The 21054-nt window shown below is 35.5% G+C and overlaps 1 protein-coding gene across 1 annotated transcript in view; it reads left to right on the forward strand.

Annotated features, from left to right (window-relative positions):
* Positions 1-21054, forward strand: part of EGFR (epidermal growth factor receptor) — a 220649-nt gene that overhangs the window by 85587 nt on the left and 114008 nt on the right. The window contains exons 2-3 of the mRNA XM_081342924.1: positions 15692-15843; positions 17240-17417. Of these exons, the coding sequence (XP_081199050.1) occupies positions 15692-15843; positions 17240-17417 (330 nt within the window). The remainder of the gene's footprint in view (positions 1-15691; positions 15844-17239; positions 17418-21054) is intronic.

Raw genomic sequence — 21054 nt, forward strand, 5'->3', positions numbered from 1 at the left:
TTTTATTTGCTTTTATGGATAAACAGCATGTTGTACCCATGTGCTCAAAAAAACCTGTTTCTTTTCTCACTTGGTATCATGGCATTGCCCATTTTTGAAAAGTGAATATTAGGCAATACAGCAGGAATGCAGAGTGGTTGAATAACTTTATGTTACTTGTTGATCACATAATAATAATAATAATTAATAATTAATAAACGCAGATAACATGTATTCCTGAGATCCCATAGACCTATAGAATCCAACCTGCACTTTTAGTTATTCAATGGATGATTTCAGCTACAAATAGATTTAATTTACAAATAGGTGAAACAGGTTTAACACCAACAGCTAATTTCAGTTTTTCCTGTTGTGGAGTTTTTAATGTAGAATAAATGACCAATGGATTTAAGACTGAATCCTGATGCTATGTCACAATTTATAGGAGAGAATTGAAAATTTAACTCTTCAGTTAGAACTTTTTAGAATTTTAGTTTTAAAAAAGTCTGGGGAGATTCTCAGTCATCCAGTCATGGTTGTCCCAAAGATGCTTTTTTCAAAAGGCAACTGGAGTTCTAAAGAAGCTTCTTGGATGAGAAGCTAAACATATTCAAAGAAAAAACAAAGTCCAGTTGCCTTTTGAAAAAAGTACCTTTGGACAGTTTTCAAAAAGGTTTTCACATTTAATTTATCTCTTGGAATGAGTGGCATAGAAACAGAACAAAAAAATCCAAGACTCACAACACTAGAACCTCTATATTCGTTTCTTTCACAACCCTTTAGCATTTTTTCTTAAGATATTAGCTAAGCTATGATATATAATATCTTGTCTGGTGGAAAGAAACAAGATATGGATAAATATTGAAGGTACCAGTAAAATAGGGGAAAGACTTTAGTGTTGAGACTTTTGTTTAGTTAACAAAACTTGTTGCTGGTGCAGTATTTGTTTCCATACACAAACACAGACACAAGCAGAAAGAATTCTACCCAGCCATTGGCTTTTAAGAGAAATTCCTACATATTACTTCTTCTGATTTCACTGTTTCACCCCTTAAAAGCCACTCTAAGGTGTGACTGGCTGGCTATTCTTATATAGCATCACTTGGAGTTGTGCTGCCCAATATCATTAGTGGAATGCACTGCAATGCCCTTGAGGAATGTTGAAAGCAGCTGGTGAACTGACTAATCCATGAAATATGTGAGTTTCATCAGGCCCACAAATACTCTTGCCTTTTCCACCATTTTCTTCAGCTATACAAAAAGCATCTTTTTTTAAAAAAAAATGCACTTACTAAAAATAACATAGTCCAAGGTCTTAACTGCCTACTTATCCCTGGATCTCTGTTTTTCTAAGCTATTCAGGAAGTTGTACATTGCAAAAACAACACTATAATCTAAAGATCACAGTTTACTTAGGCTTTTGCTATTTCCATGGTCTAACAGTACAACTAAGACCATTCTCAGTTTTATTGAATCAGATTAGAATTGATAAGTGGAGATCTATTTTAAGAAATGGTATTAGTGGTGTATACATCTTGTATACTATTGTGGCTCATTTAGATGTGGACAGAGAGTATATTAAATATTAAAGGATGCTGAATGCAAGTATCCCTATTTTAACAATGGACTTGAAATGTGGGTCTCTACAGTATTAGGAATATAGTAAATGAATGAAACCACTTAAAGCTTGACTGCAAATATTTAAGCTTCAGACTGTTGAAATCCACCCTTTTCAAAGAGGGAAAAATGAATTCTCTTTGATTTCAAATTCCCATTCTTTTCTCAGTAAAAAGTGAGAAATGGTTCCTCTGAAATGGTCTCTAATTTCTACAATAGAGCCAGTTTACAGTAATGGTTAAGATACTAGACCAAACTAGGCACAAGGCCAGCTGTGTAATTCTGAGCCAGTCATTCTGTTTCAACCCTGGGAAGAAGGTAACAAAGTACTTACAAAAACTAGTCCAGACAGTTACCAGGATTCAATACTGATTTGAAGGCACAAACAAAACAAATATTTCTATATGCAATTACTACTATTCATGAGCAAATTTTAAAGCATCTTCTTAATGTGAGCTACGTTATCCAGATAGTAGGTTGTTCTATGGTTGTCCCACTAAAATCATCACAGAATATAACAATATGTTTCACAACTACTCACAGTACTCTGAGGTGATTATATTGATTGATTAATTTGATTAGATTAGATTAGATTTCTATTGTGACCCATCTCAGCAAACATTTCTGCACGGCTCACAATTCAATATATCATGTTATATTATGATAACAATGATTTCTCCTTCTCTTTTTTATAAACCTTATTGGAAGTACATTCTACAATTATACCCTCATGATCATATATAAATCAGACCAAAGCATCTTATCAATTTTCTTTGGCTTAATGGCAATATGAAGATTACTTACATACATTGGGAAAGTTATAGTGTGTATTATGAAGATATGAACAAAGCATTGGGGTTTTTTGAACCAAATCTAAATTTGCAAATTTATATAAGCACATGATAGTGAAATGGCAAATAAAAGGTGAAATAAATAGGAATCTGTTTAATTCCACTCAGTTCCACAACTCTGGTTATCATATTTTTTTCCAATTTTTTAAAATTGCTTTTATAAAAACATAATAAAGCAAAAAATACATATAAAAACAAAACATAACATAAACAATACAATCAACAAAAATACAAAAAGAATACTTAACTTCATTATTCTTAATCTTTCTAATCATTTTCAGGTGACTTCCTCAAGTCCTCCTTATCTGCGCTTCATCGTAGATCATCATTAGCAATTTCTATTTCATAATTTTAAATCATATTTAATATCTATCTATATTTAATTTCTTATCATTTAACAATCATTCTTTCATATTATCCTTAATACTAAACATTAAACTCTAAAACTGCAACCTATAAGCACTTCCAAGTCCATTTCAAACTAATTAATATGACAATATTTCTTCAAATAGTCCTTAAATTTCTTCTAATCTTCTTCCACCAACTCTTCTCCCTGGTCATGGATTCTCCCAGTCAGCTCAGCGAGTTCCATATAGTCCATCATTTTTATCTGCCATTCTTCCACCGTTGGTATTTCTTGTGTCTTCCAATTCTTGGCTATCAAAATTCTCACTGCTGTTGTGGCATACAGAAAGAGAGTAACATCTTTTTTGGGAATTTCTTTTCCGACTATACCCAATAAGAAGGCTTCTGGTTTTTTAATAAATGTGTTTTTCAACACTTTCTTTAATTCATTATAGATCTTTTCCCAGAAGTCTTTTACTATGGGGCAAGTCCACCACATGTGGTAAAAGGTTCCTTCTACAGCTTTACATTTCCAGCATTTATTATCATGTGTATAATAAATTTTTGCAAGTTTAACCGGTGTTAAATACCACCTATACATCATCTTCATCATATTTTCTTTCAAAACATTGCATGCTGTAAACTTAATACCCTTTTTCCACATCCTCTCCCAGTCCTCCATCATAATGTTATGCCCCACATCATTAGCCCAATCAATCATCACTGATTTCACTTGTTCATCTTCCGTGTGCCACTCCAGCAATAAATTATACATCTTGGAAAGATTCTTTGATTTTGTATCTAACAGTAACATTTCCAATTGGGATTTCTCTATTTGAAAACCTCTTTTTTATCCATTTTATACACTTCATTCATTTGGTAATATTGAAACCAATCATCAACATTATCTTTCAACTGTTCATATGTTTTTATCTTAAATTGGTCTCCTTCTTGTACCAATATATCCTTATATTTCAGCCACTTGGTTCCCATATTTGACCTTTTCTGGGCCTTAGCCTCTAACGGTGAAATTCACCTGGGTGTTTTACTTTCTAACAGAACTTTAAATCTCATCCACACATTAATCAATGACTTTCTAATTATATGATTTTTAAAAACTTTGTGGACCTTTATCTTATCATGCCATAAATATGCATGCCATCCAAATACATTGTCAAAACCTTCCAAATCTAATACATTGGTATTCTCTAACACAAACCAATCTCTCAACCAGCAAAAAGCAGCAGCTTCAAAATAAAGTTTCAAATCTGGCAGGGAAAAGCCCCCTCTATCTTACAACTCTGGTTATCATAATTAATCCATTCAAACATTCAAAATCATACAGCCCAACCTACTTTACGAAGCAAATGTTATAAGAAACCTTTGTCTAAATGTTGTTACAGGGAACAGCAAAGTCATCAATTGTTAAAAAAAGATATTTCAAGGCCGTGTTTTATTTATTTATTATATACTACTTGCTTTCACTGTACTTTGAATATCTTGTAGATTTTGAATTTGTGGCTGTACTCTACAGATACATTGGAGTAGGTCTCATAGGCATTTTATAAAATTATGAACAAAGATAATAGCATCTTCAGATAAAATTAAGCTGTTTAATAACACTGCTGCACAATTATACTAGAAAGTATTCTATACAGAAAAATCTGGGAAGCTCTACCACACTATCAGCACTTTATCCTGTGGAGCTGCTTATTGGTTTCTTAATATGTCTCAGATGGTTTTCAAGTTATTTTTTTCTGGTAATTACAGAATGCGAGTGTATTGCATACAAGCTAATGCTAGTTTCCTTATTTGGTTGTATCCAAAACAAAGTTGAAACATATTGAAAACCAGGATTACAGCTTTTTTTAAAAAATGTTTTGTCTTATGCTCATAACACAGATTATTGACTGGAATAGTTGCAGTAGTGAGTGATGAAAAATTAATATGATGACTTTTGAGTGAAAATGTGAAAAAAAATCCTCCTACGTCTAGTTTCAACTTCATTACAGCCATTGTATTTAGATCTTGCTAGCCAAATCTTTCTTTTCCTACACCTTCCCATACATGAGCCAGTTACTGTTTATTTAACAATGCTATGGTAAAAGAGAATAATGTAATAGTTGTAAAAATGTTTATTGTCTTTAGCCAAAGCAGTTTTCCCAAATCTTTTCCTGTTAATAATGAATCATTGATTGTTCTTTCACTTCAAGAGATGTAAGTGATGAAACTTCACATCTTTAACAAATTTCCTCACATACTTTCAGATAGAAAGATTATCTCCCTCCCTTTTTTCTTTCCTTCTTTCTTTCTCTTTCTTTCTTTCTTTCTTTTTTTCTTTCTTTCTTTCTTTCTTCCTTTCTTTCTTCAATATTCCCCATAACTGTGTATATTAAGTAGTAATCGGAAAGGGTACAAGAAAAGAGACAAATATGGTGAGCTGGCAGTGCAAAAGACTTCTCTTAAAATGGTATTTTGTGAACCATTTTCTGTATTATTAAATAAAACCTCATTCCTAATGTGCGTGCCACAGAATAACAGCTGGGGATAACATTTATTTCTTTGGAACTGTGATTTCTACTGGCAACATAGAAAAGGGAAAACATGCATACACCACTCATTTTGGGACAGTATCAACTAAACACCCACCCTACTCTTTAATGCACTCATCCTTAGCTCATATTTTATATCAGAGAAGTTTCCTGTAAGACAGACTGCTGTCAAGGTAGACTTGTGATTATTGCAATTAAAACAGATGCCCAAAGACCTTACTATAAAAATTGTATCGCTCTTACTTTAGTTACAGCTTTATTAATTAGATTTCTTGGGTATATATTTAAGTATGAGTTCTTAACTTACTATTTAGAGATAACAGGACTACACTTTGAAATAGTAGCTTTTTAAATGTACGAGCTAACAACCATTTTATGTTGTTTTAAAAGGTCAGTATGCATCCCAGTCTCTTCTGACATGTTTAATAGAAGAAGATATCTCTCATCACATTTATAAGTAATAGGTAGCCCGATGTTATGCTCTTGTTCTTTATAATATTTGTCTTTTGGGTTTACTTCAGAGTTGGAAATACTTATCTATTACAAATCAATTTATGATACATTTATAAAATGGATGTGTGTGCTTTGCATTTTTATTAAAAGATAAGGTAAATTTTGGGCTAACTGGGGGGCTATAGAGTATAGATTTTATCAATTTTACTGTTTTTCTGTATCAGATTTTATTAAATTGCTGGAGATATTTCAGAAAGTAACAAATAATAAAAAGTCAAATACTATAACCTTGTTTAGAAATGCTTCATCTAGTATACTCTAAGAAAATAATATTGCTTTTATTGTGCCATCTACAGTCATCTTTTGATTATGAATGCCAAAGCTTCACATATACAGCTGACCAGTTATAGGCTTACCAATGTATAGAGCCATGGTTGTGCAATGGTTAAAATGCAGTATTGCAGGCTAACTCTGTTTCCCACTGCCATGAGTTTGATTGAGCTCAAGGTTGACTCAGCCTTCCATCCTTCCGAGGTCAATAAAATTGACCAGATAGTTGGGGCAATATGTTGATACTGTAAAATGCTTAGAGAGGACTGTAAAGACTATGAAGCAGCATATACAGTAGGTCTAATTATTATTGATAATGCTATTGTTACCAATAAAGAAGAATATTTGTAGCTCAGGGTTGAAATTAGGGGTCCTTGGTGCTCTCTGAGCTTGGTTGTTTTGCTCCAAATATTTTGTTACCCAAATTGATAGCATCATCAGTGTACATCATCATAAGCATATATAGTATTCTATGTAAGCCTAGGTGTCCGCACTATCAGTTACAGAATGGCCTTTTGCAAATATGTATAGTAAAATCAAAGGTTTTGTCCAATGATCTGTACTATGCAAATACTTTTCCAGAATCAAGACTCAGCAGTATTGTACTACTGATTCTATCAAAGGATTATGAAGGATTGGCTGTGAAACAATATTAACTAAAGCAATAAATTTGAAAGTTAGAATGTCAAACAAAATTCTTTTTAAATAATTGGTTTGCATTTCAGGTGGTCCTCAACTTGTGACCACTGTTGGGACCAGAGGTTTGGTCACTGTGTGAAGTGGTCATTAATTGAGACATCACATGACTATTTCATTTAACAACTGCAATCCTGGTACCCCTGACTGAGGACCTGAAACAATCACACATCTTTAAGCGGATGGAGTCCAAGATATTAGAATATCTTTCTGTTCTATCAGCAGACTTCCTTTTTTTCCTTCATTCCAATTTTTATTTACTTTATTTATTTATTTATTTGTTGATTAATATTTCACATTTTCTTCAGGAGCTCAGGGTGACATAAGTGGTGCTTTTATTTTAGGCATAAACCTCCTTTTTCCAATCTGCTTCCATCCCCACTACCCAGGTTGGACTGATCTGAATCTACCAGTCCTCTGTCGCGTGCAGTCCCAAAAACTTTATTGCTGATTTCTCCATTGACACTGCTTGTTTATCACTGAATTGTGATAAACATACATGCCCACTGCTTCTAAAGGCCTGAATATTGACCATGTAATTGCAGGGATGCTGTAACTATTATAAGTGTGAGAACCAGTTGTAAAGTTACTTTTTCAGCTGTGATAGCTTTAAATCATTGCTTAAACAGGACAGTTTTTAAACAAGATCTGCCTAAAATGAAAAGAAAGTAACCACACTTCCTATGTAGGATTTCTAATGCAAATTAATTCTGTTTCTTCCCAGACAAAAGTTTCTTCACTACTTATGCTATTCAGACAGAGGAGAGCTCATTACTAACCATTTCTAAACTATGGTTTTCCTAATACTTAGCTGAAATATTTCTTCATTGCAATTTTCATTCAGAGAAATAGGGAATGATTGAACTTCATCATCTAGTATAATAATTTCGGTGTCATTTTAGAGGAATAAAGTGACTTTATAAACTTGCCTTTCTGGTCCATCAAACTCAGTGTTTCATATACTAGGAACAGAATCCATTTGTGATTTGAGAACATGTGGTTCTCCTAGCTTCAAAATAAGGCTGCAGTGGTGGAAACAGTCAGAACAATAGAAAGCAAAGATATTTTGCTATAAAGTGGCAGTTTCCTTTGAGTTCAGTAAGCTTCCTGTTTCTTTCTTTTTTTCTTAAAAGTCTTTAAAAATCAGGTTGGATATGGAAGCTAATTTTTTCAGAGAGCAGACTTGCTAATTCAATAATTTGCTGATGCAGTATTCCATCTATGGAGAATAACATAATATAATTTTAGCCTTCTTTATAAAGAATTTATCAGACAAATCTAATGAAGATTATGTTTGCTTCCTTCTTTCAGAATGTCATAATAATATATCACATAGTATTGCAAAACTTGTAGGAACATGGCAAGGATAATGTCATAGGTTTAACTTGGATGCACTTGTTTATCATGTGGCATACCATTATTTGTTTACCTTTATTTGCTGATAAGAAAGATTGATACTTTGGGCCTAGTATGTTAATTATGCTTAACATGACAAATTAGTTTGTACTCTACAGGTGACAATAACCTAATCAAGGTTCTCCATTATATGTAATTCAAGGTAAATGTTAAGATTACCTGGTAAATAGATATGAGAATTTATTGTTTTTATTGTGTTCTACAACAGCTAGAAAGATTTACTTATTATTATAGTCCTGAATGATTCTGAATTGCAATTCATTGTGTCTCTATGTTTATTCTATTAGATAATTCTATTCTGTTTTTAAAATATCCATGAGAGCAAACTAATCTGTCACACTAATAATACCAGGTGTCCTAACAAAAAAAAACCACAGGCAGCCTTAGGGTCAAAAGGAGAAGAAAAAATATATAAAGTCTGAATCACGAATTTGCTATACATATTAGAACCTTGCAATTTGCAAATTAAGATTTTCTTCATAGTAATTTTTCAACTATCTTACAAAAAGTATTGTATAAAATTACTAATAAAATCTATATCAAGACTGAGTCCTCAAATCACTGCTTGTGAATCTTCTGTTCAAGTATTGATCTGGAGAAAATCTGACACTAATTCACTAATTCATTACAGAAATAGGTAAAGGTAAAGGTTCCCCCGCACATGCGTGCTAGTCATTTCCAACTCTAGGGGTCGGTGCTCATCTCCGTTTCAAAGCCGAAGAGCCAGCGCTTGTCCGAGGACGTCTCCGTGGTCATGTGGCCGGCATGACTAGATTACAGAAATATATCATGTTAAAACTACACTGAGGTTGGATCCCTCTGCAACTTTATCAAAGTGCCTGACCACTCAACCCACTACAACACGAGCCATGAAAATGTCATATATTAAAAACATTTCAAAAATCACCAACAGACTAACATAACCCTATAGCATCACCAGAGTACACAAACCAACTAAAGCCCCTCCCCAAAATATCCTAAGACCCAGCAGCACCAGTAGAAAAAGCAGGAGTCATCTACAATACATAATATAAGGGTTGTACACCTACATGTATGACAGCCAGCAGAAAGCTAATGGAGCACATCCACAAATACCAAGTAGCAATCAGAAGACATGATGAAAATTCTCTGATTTCACAACTCATGGACAGAATTAACCATAATTTCAACTGTGAACAAGCTAGACTAAACCAAGTCAAAAAACATGAGAGAATTTCTGGAAGCTTACATTCAGACAAACTGGTCATCAATAGGCATATAGAGATAAATAATATCTACATGCCATTCCAAAGAGGCAATCAGAAAGCCAAAAAGAAATCCTTGGCCATGGAAGTTTTTAGTCCAACAAATCTTGGAAACCACATGTTCTCTTGTAACATAAGCATGAGCTATTGTTTCTGGTGCAATTATTACTGCTAGTGTAAGTGATTTAAATGGCATATAAAGAAATAAATATGGTATTATATCAGTTTATTTGCATGTGTTTATATAATAGTATTCCAGTTCTAGTTCATTTTGTGAACTTTGAAGAACAATATGCAGTAGCTAGGTCTATCCATTTGTAGAGTGTTTGCTAATGAACAACAGACCCTATAGACCAGGGGTCCCCAACCCATGGGCCATGGCCCACTACTGGGCTGTGAGCTGTTCAGAACTGGGCTGCCCAAAGTAGTGGGTAAGTCTGCATGCCCACACAAGGGGAGCCTTGTGTGAGCAGCAGGAGAGTGCATGCACATGGGTTCCATTTGTGTCAGCAGCAGGCGAGCATGGCCACCACTCATGCAAATGGACCTGTGCACACACACATTTTTGTCAGCCACTCACCCATAACCATCCCCTCTCCCCACCCCCCACCCCACGCCAGTCTGCAAAGCTGGAAATGTTGGGGAACTCTGCTATAGACCAATTGAGAAAGTGAGGTTCAGCTGGAATGGCAAAAAATATTGAATTTCACAAACAAACTGTAAACATGGATTATTGCTATTGATTCAGAAAATCTGTTTGGCATTCTGTCTGTGTGGACTTTTTAATTTGCTTAATCTATAGTTCTGAAGGAACTAATAGGTACCTCAGCACATGGATATGCACTCAATGCATAAATTTTTATTCAGCATTTACATGTTTTACAGATTAAATTAAATTAAGAAAATTTTATGTGCTTAAATATGTACCTAAATATGCTCAAATACATTTATTTCATTTGCAGAATGATGTTTTGCACTGACTTTTTGAAACATTAATTTCCCATTAAATAAAATTTTCTCAAATACTCAGTTTTATAGTATGACAGAATTTGCATGTCATCTTCCCCTGGAAACCTGAATCTCACTAACCAGTTCTTCAAGCAGTCAGACTTTATAAACTACACCTGGCATAGTGAACCAAACCGAGTTGGAATCTGATTTTGTCTAGCCAAAGAACCCACGATTCAAATTCATAGTATGTTTTACTGACGGGACCAAAGAAGAAATTTTTCCTATGGAAAAATATAGCATGGAACCTCAACAATAAAAATGTCCATTCGAATAAATCAATATCCCTTTAACATGAATTAGATCAACATAAAGGTATTAAAAGAATAATAAAGCATTAAACATTGGGTATGGCAGAGTTTCCCAACCTTTCCTGCTTTGCCGATTGGTTGGGGGGGCAGGGGATGGTTCTGTGCATGTCCACGTGCTTTCTGCTGCTCGTGGAAATGGAATACGAACACATTCTTGAGTGCTGCTCACGCAAGTGGGGATGCACGCATAAGCTCGCCCAGCACTTCTATGGCCCAATTCCAAAGGACTCAAGGCCCAGTTAGTGGGGTGCTGCCCAGGGGTAGGGGACCCCAAGGCTATGATACCAAAGTTCGTGCCTTCCCCCATGTGGAAAAGATGCTCCTTCTCTGTACATATCCTTTTCTACATGAAGAAAGTATCATGAGAGTTTGACCTAGGATGGAAGTACTATTCCTTAACCACAAATAGCCATTTACATTTTAGCCTAATGTATTGTGCAAACCCATAGCCTTCTACCTCAGAGAGCAATACTTTAATACTGCCATACAAAAGATCTCTGAGAGGATTCATTCTCTTATTCAGAGATAAGAGAGTAAACAAGACATGCATAACCTCTTGTGCCTTTTGCCTTTCTTCCAAGGGAATGTGAACTCATCCCACCTAAATTTTGCCCCTCTAGCAACTTGTCAAAGTCCAACTTAAAGTGAAAGGGCGACTTTTACTTCTATCCCTAGAAGCAAAATATAGTATTAAAAATGGATAGTTCATCTTTAAGACAACAGTTACTTTTATTTTGTCAGCAACATTTGCTTTCCAGTACAAAATGGTGCTTGCCATAGAAGGGATTAAAAGATGCCATTCTGCTCATAGGCACTTACTGATGGCAAGAACATTCCTTTTTTAGATATGTACATGAAGGAATTTTGCTGCTTTGATGTAAAATGTTATAGGTTCATGCATCATACTAATTCAGGAGTTGTTTAAGAATGGATTGTTGAATGTCACACCATTGGCTAGGCACACTAAATTTAATCTAAAAAACTATATTATATAGTTCAATATATACATTAACTGTTATTCATGGAAAGTTTTAAACCTTTCCTTAGTTACATGAAATGTATGAATAAAAATTACTATAAATCACAAACCATAGAAGAAATAGTATTTCCTCTTTACCATTTCTCTAGTTTCACTAAATGGCTATTTGGGCTTGCTAAACTATGTTTTGTTTTACTTTTTGATAAATATCAAGTTCATCAGATTAACTGTGATTAATTATTATCTAATTAAGGCTAGAGACTGAGAAGCAATATTTATGAAGTTGAACATTTATGAGATACTGAACTCATATTTCTACATGTAGCTCAAAGTATAGGCCATGAGAATGGTGGGATTCAAATATGTGAACAACCGGTTCGTGTGGATGCTGCTTCTGGAAGTCCATTCTGGGCCTGGGAACAAAAAATTAGCTACCAGTTCTGTAAAAGTGGTGCGAAACGGCTGAATCCCACCACTGGGCTATGATGCAAGGATGATTGGTCAGTAGTCTTATTATATTTGTACTTGGAATTGACTAAGTTCCAAGAGGACAAACACCCATAGCTGTATACAAAGATGTGATCAGGAATTAGTTCAACAGGTAATTGTAAAGACAGAATAACCTGATTCTGAACTGTAACAAAGGAAATGAATAACTGAATCAGAATCATTCTTGTTTCACCATTTTTACCCCCTCCAAAGTACATATTTTTAAGTCCTGATTATTTCAGAAATAGTGTATAATTTTCATTACTTTATTACAAATTAGGGTGACACCTATTATTAATTAAACAGGTTTTACCTAAAACTATTTGATTCAGCTTTATTCTTTGTCATATAGCAAGAAAAACATGGAATAAATTTTATTTGTCAGCCTGTATTACAACAAAATTGTAATGAGGTTTCAACAGGAAGTTATGATACTTTAAAAAATTAAGATCTAATTATATTTTTGTTCCACAATATTGTGTGTTCCCAGCTTCTTTGCCTATTATGGCATATGAAGGTCTTCAGTATTCAATCTTTATTTTCAGTTCATTTAATGACTTCCAACCCTAATGGGCAGGCACCATTATTATCATAACGTGAAGACTACCTGTACAAAACCTTTTGAATATATTCAAGAGGATGTCTGGCAATTGTTCTGTACATTATTTCTATGGATAGCTGGTATAATTTTTACTTTATTGGACAAAATCTATAATGTTGTACAGGTAATGACAACAAGTAAATATATATATTTGTCGATAAGTTGTAACACAAGGCTACTGAATTTCTATTATAATATATAAATACCAAAATATTTTATAATTCATACTTTTTCTTTCCCGTATTTTCCAGCGTATAAGACGACTGGGCGTATAAGACGACCCCCCAACTTTTGAGGTGATTTTAAAGACTTTTCATCTTATACGCCGGAAAATCGCAGGGCAGGCTGGCGGGAGCCGGCAGGGCAGTCCTGCGCACGCGCGCACTCCCCAGCTGCTCCTTAGCAGCCAGGGAGTGCGCGCGTGTGCAGGACTGCCCTGCCAGCTCCCTCCAGACGCTCTTCCCTCTTGAGGCAGCATCGCTCCCTGGCTCCTAAGGAGTCCTCGGGGATGCTGACTCAAGAGGGAAGAGCGTCGGACGGGAGCCAGCAGGGAAGTCCTGCGAGGGTAAAGAATGCAAATAGAGCTTCACTGCTCAAATTCTTTCCAGTCTTTTTGTCAACAATGACAACAGAAAGTAGTCTGTATTTTTTGGGATAAGATAGTTACACATTCTATCTTTTTGTGGATTTCTGCTCTCCTTTGTGAGATTTGTTTTTTAGTTAAAATGAAATCACAAGCCAAAACTTCCAAGAGAAAACAATGGTGATTTATTTGTACTCCTTTGCAAAGGGGGTGCTCCTTTTGCATGCAAACACATAGTGGACACACTCCAAATCTACAATATTCATTCTTTATATTCTCCATTGCCATTACAAATTTACCTCCCACCTTTTCTTCATTGGGTTAGTAATTATACTGTAATCATGTCGTCACAACCTATCCAAAGCTTCTAAAGTGAATACATTATCTCCACCCCAGATTACATCTCCCACTACTCTAATTTTATCACCCCCTTCTCTTATTTACAGTTGTTAGTTCCTAGGGATTGTCTTTAAAGTTGCTATCATATCAGTAAGTTCTGGTTTGGACCAGTTTTCAGCGAAGCAGAGACCTTCCTAGATACAATTCTCAAGCTTCAAGCTAGGCTCATGAGATTAAAATGTATACAATGTATTTGCCTCACAGACATGTCTTCTACAGCTTCTGTAAAAACAATAATCTCTTTTTCCCACACCTTCCTATTGAGATGCATGGTAGGGCTGCACAAGACCCATTCTACCTGTCCTGTCCTATCTAATATCCCTCAAGACTAATATTGCTTTTTATAATTCATCAGCACAAGATTTTGAAAGGCTGAATAAGACTGTACTAACAATTTCAGCCCTAGCAAGTATGATGAGTAGTTTCTCACTTAGTGCAACTTGTTGAAGCAAGCAATCAAGGTCTAATTGCCTGCTCCTTGCCAACAACATTGTAAGTACTTGCTGCTTTCCAGGTCATGAGACATCAGAAGTGAGTTAACCAAAATTTGAAATTGGATTTTTAACAAGATATTTATTATGTTTTTCATTATTATTGCTGCCAGGCGATTTATTTTATTTATAATTCACCTTTATTATTTTTATAAATAATTCAAGACAACAAACATATCCAACGCATCTTCCTCCACCTATTTTCCTCACAAAAGTCCTGTGAGGTGGGTTGGGGCTGGGAGAGAATGACTAACTCAAATTCACCCAGCTGGCTTTCATGGCTAAGGTGGGACTGCAGTAATATTTAAAATTGTGCTGCATAAAAATATACATACATACATACATGGTAATATTTTTTCTAGAATAAATGCTTTAAAAGATGGATGTTATACAAATTATATTTCATGTAAATGAATAATTCTTCTTTCATAGGTCAGAAATAGCTGCATTCATCTCTATCAGTTTGTCATATAGGTAACAATGGAGGGTGAGACACACAGTAATTTCTTTTCTTTACTGAGCTCTAAGCCTGACTAAACTTAATTGTTCTCCACACAGAGCTATTAATCTTCCCCAATGAAAATGCATAATTAGGCCTTTCAAAGTACTTCTTAGTGTCCTTGGGATTTCCCCAATATATGAGACATTCTAAATTTTATGTTAGTTATTAATATGAAAACCCTGAAAATTATAATTCACTAGAGATAAGGAATTTCATGTTTTGTATCCCACAGTTTTGATTTGCAGTTTTCTCACAAAAATCTTTATTTGCTTAATTTTAATGGTATTTAGTTTATTTGCTAATCTATTGATACTGGTGCTGTTTACATTTAAATCCATCCTTTTATATATTAAAGGATCTTGTTTCTCTTGCCCCATAATTTAAATATAATTTTATAGTCTAAAATATTTTACATTAAATCATAATTTGTTACAACTGAAGAAATGGTATGGGTTGAAATATGTTAATAGTTACATTTCCTTTTCAAGTACTATTAAATGCATGCCTTTAGAATGTTTATTGTTTGAATAATAATCAAACTACTATAATTATTATAATACCTATATACATTTTAAAATATATAAATTCAAACTGACCACATATTTTATAAAAGTAATCATAAAAATCATAAAACTATTATAAAAATGCCTTCATATTTCTAAAACATTCTGTTTTCAGTTGAAAATAGATGGAATTTTGAATTTTATGTTCAGATCCCAAGTGATAGGAATAATTTCAGTGAGAAACTTTATATTGACATAATTTGGAAAAAACATATTCTGCACATAGTTTACCTGCTTTGCATGCGGATTTTCATGTTTATTGTATGTTTATTCTTTGTTCAGTTTGTCAAGGAACAAGCAATAAGCTAACTCAACTTGCAAGTGTGGATGACCACTATAACAACCTTAAGAGGATGTATGAGAACTGTGAAATAGTGCTTGGCAATCTGGAAATCACTTATGTGGATTACAACTATAACCTTACTTTTCTGAAGGTTTGTAAAATGAATTACATTGTTCTAATGTGAATGGGAGATGAAGAGAACCTTAATGCCTTTACTTGCCTTTGAAAAGAGCAATATGTATCTGGATTAGGAATCAGTTTTACGTTGTGGATATTTTGTTCCAAAACAAAGTCCTATTTTCCACTCCTAACATATCATTCTGTTACATTCTAAAGTTCTATGTGCAGTTTGTCTGCACCCTCATTAATTCTTGGAGCTAACTATGGGAGCTCTAAGTAATACAACAAGGGGAACTCAGGTTTTTTATTATATTAAATTTGCTCAAGAGATTACAATCAATGAGAAATATGCATTTCAAGCAAGTTCTTACTTCCATTGTATGGTTTCCTATGATTAGTTGTTCAGTGGGTAAGTTGTGTCTGACTCTTCATGACCTCATGGACCATAGGACCCCAGGCCTCTCTGTTCTCCACTGTCTCCTGGAGTTTGCCCAGATACATGTTCATTGCATCAATGACACTATCTAAACATCTCATCCTCTGCCATCCCCTTCTCCTTTTCCCTTCAATCTTTCCCAACACCAGGGTCTTTTTCAATGAGATTTTTCTTCTCATTTGATGGCCAGTTCATTTGGTAGCTAAAGTATTTGAACTTCAGCTTCAGTATCTTTCCTTCCAAAGAACAATTGATTTCCTTTTGGATTGACTCTGGTCAATATGAATAGGTAAGAGGTCACTATAACTCATTTAGAATACAATAATGCAGGCAATTATGAGCATACCTCAGTGTGCCCCCATAATTCTGCTACTTTGCAAACTTCACTGGCTTTTCAGATGCAATTCAAGGAACTGGTGTTGAAAGTCCTTCATGACACAGACGTTGGTCATTTGCAACTCATCTATTTCCAATTATTTCTGCCTTTTTAATAAGTTGGCATTATTGGGTCCCATAACTTAATGGCATTTGATGGCACCCAGATGTGGAATGCCATTCCCCCTTTCCATTTCCTTGCTCCAGATAACCCCAACACAGCCTGCTTATTTTAAGACTTTGAAGTCTAGTGTTTCCTCTAGGAACTGGAACAGGATTCACTTTGAGCTTATCTTGTTTAATACATTTTGGTTATTTATGTCTTTAATTGTATTTTATTTCTGTAAGATTATTTGTTGTTTTAACTTTATTACATTTTGTCTCCCAGCTATATAAAAAGAATAGATAAACATTATCTTATATTTCTGGAATTTATCCTTGTAAATCTTAATGAGTTATACTGAATTTGTGAATGCTATTTCACAAGTTACTTAATTTGCATCTTACTTATTTGGGGAGGTGCTCCTAAATATACTTAGCAAGTGTAAAAACAAGAAAAGAATTTGCTTTAGTCTCTGTCTTTATTTTGCATACCTTTGTCTTCCATATCTTCCAGAGTATACAAGAAGTGGCTGGCTATGTGGTTATAGCAATGAATGCAGTGAAAACTATTCCTTTGGAGAATCTCCAGATAATACGAGGGAACATACTTTATGAAAATGCTGCACTAGCAATTTTATTAAATCACAATGGTACTAAGGGACTTGAAGAGCTACCATTAAGACGCTTGGCAGGTGAGAAATTTAGAAGGGAAAGAATAAAAATTTAACAAATGCTTATATTATTAATAAAACATTTTCGAATTGTTAGTAAGCATAATACTGCAATCTATACTCTTGAAAGAATGGTTTTGATTCAGTGCAAACCATTTAAGAGTTGCCTTGTGACAGGATGGGCATGTAAGGACTACCCCAGCTGATCCCTCAGGAAAGTAAAACACTTGAATCCATTGACTTGAATCAAAAGAACTTTTACGGAGAGAAAGTGGCTACAGAAAAGTCAGGCAGCATCTGAAGGTCCCATGCAAAGCACAAGCAATTCTTTCATTTATCTCAAGTCCCAAACCTCTCACCAGTCCACTAGCAGCCAGTGTGATGCTACAAAGATGTTTTGAAACAGCTGGTGTGCTAGGCAGATAACAGGTTACTCTCAGGGCATGACGGCCTTGGAACAAGGCAGGAACCAGCTGGGAGGGAGTCTGCCATGTCCCTGAAGACAATACCCCCTCCCTAATTCGCAAGTGTTACAGCAAAGTGAAAGTATCCCAGAATTGCCAATGTCCCTCCCCCTCCAACAGAATGGCAGTACATATCTGTGGACCTGACATGCTGTCCCCCTGAACAGCAACGATAGTCCTGTAGAAGGAAATAAAACAAACAGGAAGAGAAGAAAATTAAAAGAAAGATTTCATTTAATCTTATCAGAGTATTGGTTATGAAAATGTTTAAGAAGCCTAGGAGCTCTAGCAGTCAACCCATTCATTTTGGGAGTCAGGAAAATTTTTCCAGGCCATCAAATATTGAATTTTCCCCTGATCTTTATGGGAATCTAATATACTTTGAACTTTAAAATGTTGCTCACCCTCCATCATTAATGGTTCACAGGGTTGTGTCTGTTCAGACCTAAGGGGGTAGGTAACCTCGGGTTTTAATAAGCTGCAGTGAAACATGGGGTAAACTGTCCAAAGTTTACCCCAAAGGGACTTAGGCAGATCTAATTCCACAGTTACTGTATTTATGATGTGCTTTATGGGGAAAGGTCCCATGTATTCGGGCCCTAGCTTTTTTTGATAGTTGCAGGGACTGCAAGTAGCAGATAGATAAATACAATCCCCAATGTTAAGGGCTTTTGGTTCCATGTATTTCTTGTCAACTTGCTTTTTATAAGCACCATGAGCCATCTCTAGGGATTTCCCCACAAGAGGCCACGTACTGTGCAGTTGAATGACCCATTCCTTTAAGGAGGACACTGGGGGTTCACTTGGTGGTAACTTGGGAATTGTGTTAAAGTCTTGCCCTGTAGCTACTTGGAAAGGGGTAAATCCCTTACTAGCGTGAAACGAGTTATTGCATGCCACCTCAGTTATTGCATGCCACCTCAGCCCAGTTATCTTGTTGATAGCTAATAATAATAATAATAATAATAATAATAATAATAATAATAATAATAATAATAATAATAATAATAATAATAATAATAATAATAATAATAATAATAAAGTTGGAAGGGACCTTGGAGGTCATCTAGTCCAACCCCCTGCTCAGGCAGGAAACCTTATACCATTTCAGGCAAATAGCATTTAAAGTATTTTCCATGACTGAGTTTGTGTGTTTGCACCCTCGATTCATTTGAATTTATGGCCAATTTTCTTGGAATCTTCTCAAATAATCAATGTCCAATGATGAAATGGTTCCTGCCTCAATATGTTATGCCAGCATATGGCAAAAAACAAGGTGTGAGCAATATTGTGTGCTTATGTGATCATACTAATAAACAGTAAAAAGAATACATTCTTCAAATAGCGTAGGACAATTGTGTGAAACTAGGCTTCAAAATATTTTTTAAAAGAATATTCTGTTCAGTCACTTCCTAAAATGTATAAGGTTTATTCTCTATTCTCCTCAGTATCAGTCTAATCTGGTCAATTTTTAATTAAAATAGTATTGACTGAAAATTTCAGAAATTAGAAATTAAAATGGTCATTCTCACTTGCAACATCTGAGCTCCACGTCCTTCCTCCTCTTCCTCCTCCTGCTTCTTGTACTATCTCTTCTTCTGCCTCCTCCTCTTCCTGCTTCCTCTTTCTCCTGCTACTTTTTCTTTCTCCTCTTCTTCATCACTTTCCTCCTCTCCCCCTCCTGGCACCCCAGCTGGGCTTGTGGTCCTTTCGCGCAAGTCTCCAAGTTTGCAAGACAAGCGCGTGCCAGCAACTGGGGGCTTCCCCAAAACCTTGTTGGAGGGGGATCCTCCCCCCAAGTTATGTGTTTATGAGGGTGTTTTCTCAGGGTGCAAATAGGGGAAGGGAGAAGCTACCTTTCAGTTTAAGCACTGGGTCTTCAAGGGAATCTCTCTCGTTTGCACCTTTTCTAAGACTACTGAGTTTTTTGCTTTTGTTTTGATGCTGCTCCAGGTGTCTCATGTTTTGGCAATTTCCTGCCTGCTTTTCCTGGTTTAATTTGGTGTGTGTATTTTTGTGTATGTGTTCATGCTCCTTTCTTCATGCACCTCTCAATTTTGCAAACCAAGAGTGCTCCTACCAGCCTTGCAATGGGGGAGAGGGGGAGGGGAGAAGCTACATTTCCCCTTAAGCACTATGTCTCTAAGGGAATTCCTCTCTCATTTGTACCTTTTCCAAGGCTGCTGGGCTTGCGCAGTGCCGAGTTGGTTTGGTCTCTCTCTCTCTCTGAATGGTTTTCTCAGACTTCCTCAACGTGCTAGGTCTTTGGTTTGTTTTGCTGGAAGCCTGAGTTTAGGATTGTCTCTTTTCCTTCCCTCTTTCTTAGAAGCAGAAAGTCACTGGTCTAATGTAATACAATGTAATAATAGTAGAAATAAAGTGCATTATTTATTTTTGTGTTTATTTAGAAAATTTAGAATAAATATAATGCACTTAAATCATCCTGAAACTTCCCCCCCTCTTCCCCCGCCCATGGAGAAATTGTCTTCCATGAAACCAGTCCCTGGTGCCAAAAAGGTTGGGGACCTCTGATTTACAGGACTAAACTTCAAGCTTAAAAACAGGGAACTCATCTGTCCCAATGATATCCAGGTTCTGAGGTTTTGCTGGTGGGAAAAAAAAGAAGTTGCCTTCAAGTTTTACATTTTTATTCAGCTGAACAAAAAGATGGGCTCCTCTAAATGAGAGCAGCCCCAAAAGACAAGAAATCCTTGTATTTATTCTTTCTGGTTACATAAGCAAGCCATCTAGCAAAGTTGACACGCATATGATAAAGATTTCACCCAGTAAGTCTGGCATACTGTAGATAAGAGAGCAGAAGTAACAAACATGTTCCCTTTTGAGTGTTTCCCTAAAGATATCGTATGTTCTTGGGTGGGTTAGTACATTGGGTATTTTCCTTGCTGGCCTTTCATGACCCTGCATCTGGGACTTTGCAAGAGCCCAAAGACAGTAGGGCCATCTGCACATTCACAATTGATATTTCCTATATTGTCCTATATTGTCCCCTAATTCTGGGTCAACATACTTAGAGCAGTGCACAAAAGTATGAACACGGGATAGGCTTCTATAGTATGCGGGCCACATTGTTGAGGACAGGCAGAGGTGAATAGGGGCAAGCAGTGAATGACACAATAGGATACAAGAACAAGGAATACTACAAAGAGAGTACCAAGAATAATTCCCTAAACCAA

This window comes from Vipera berus (assembly GCF_964194415.1).
Source record: "Vipera berus genome assembly, chromosome: Z".
NCBI classification, from domain to species: Eukaryota; Metazoa; Chordata; class Lepidosauria; order Squamata; family Viperidae; genus Vipera; species Vipera berus.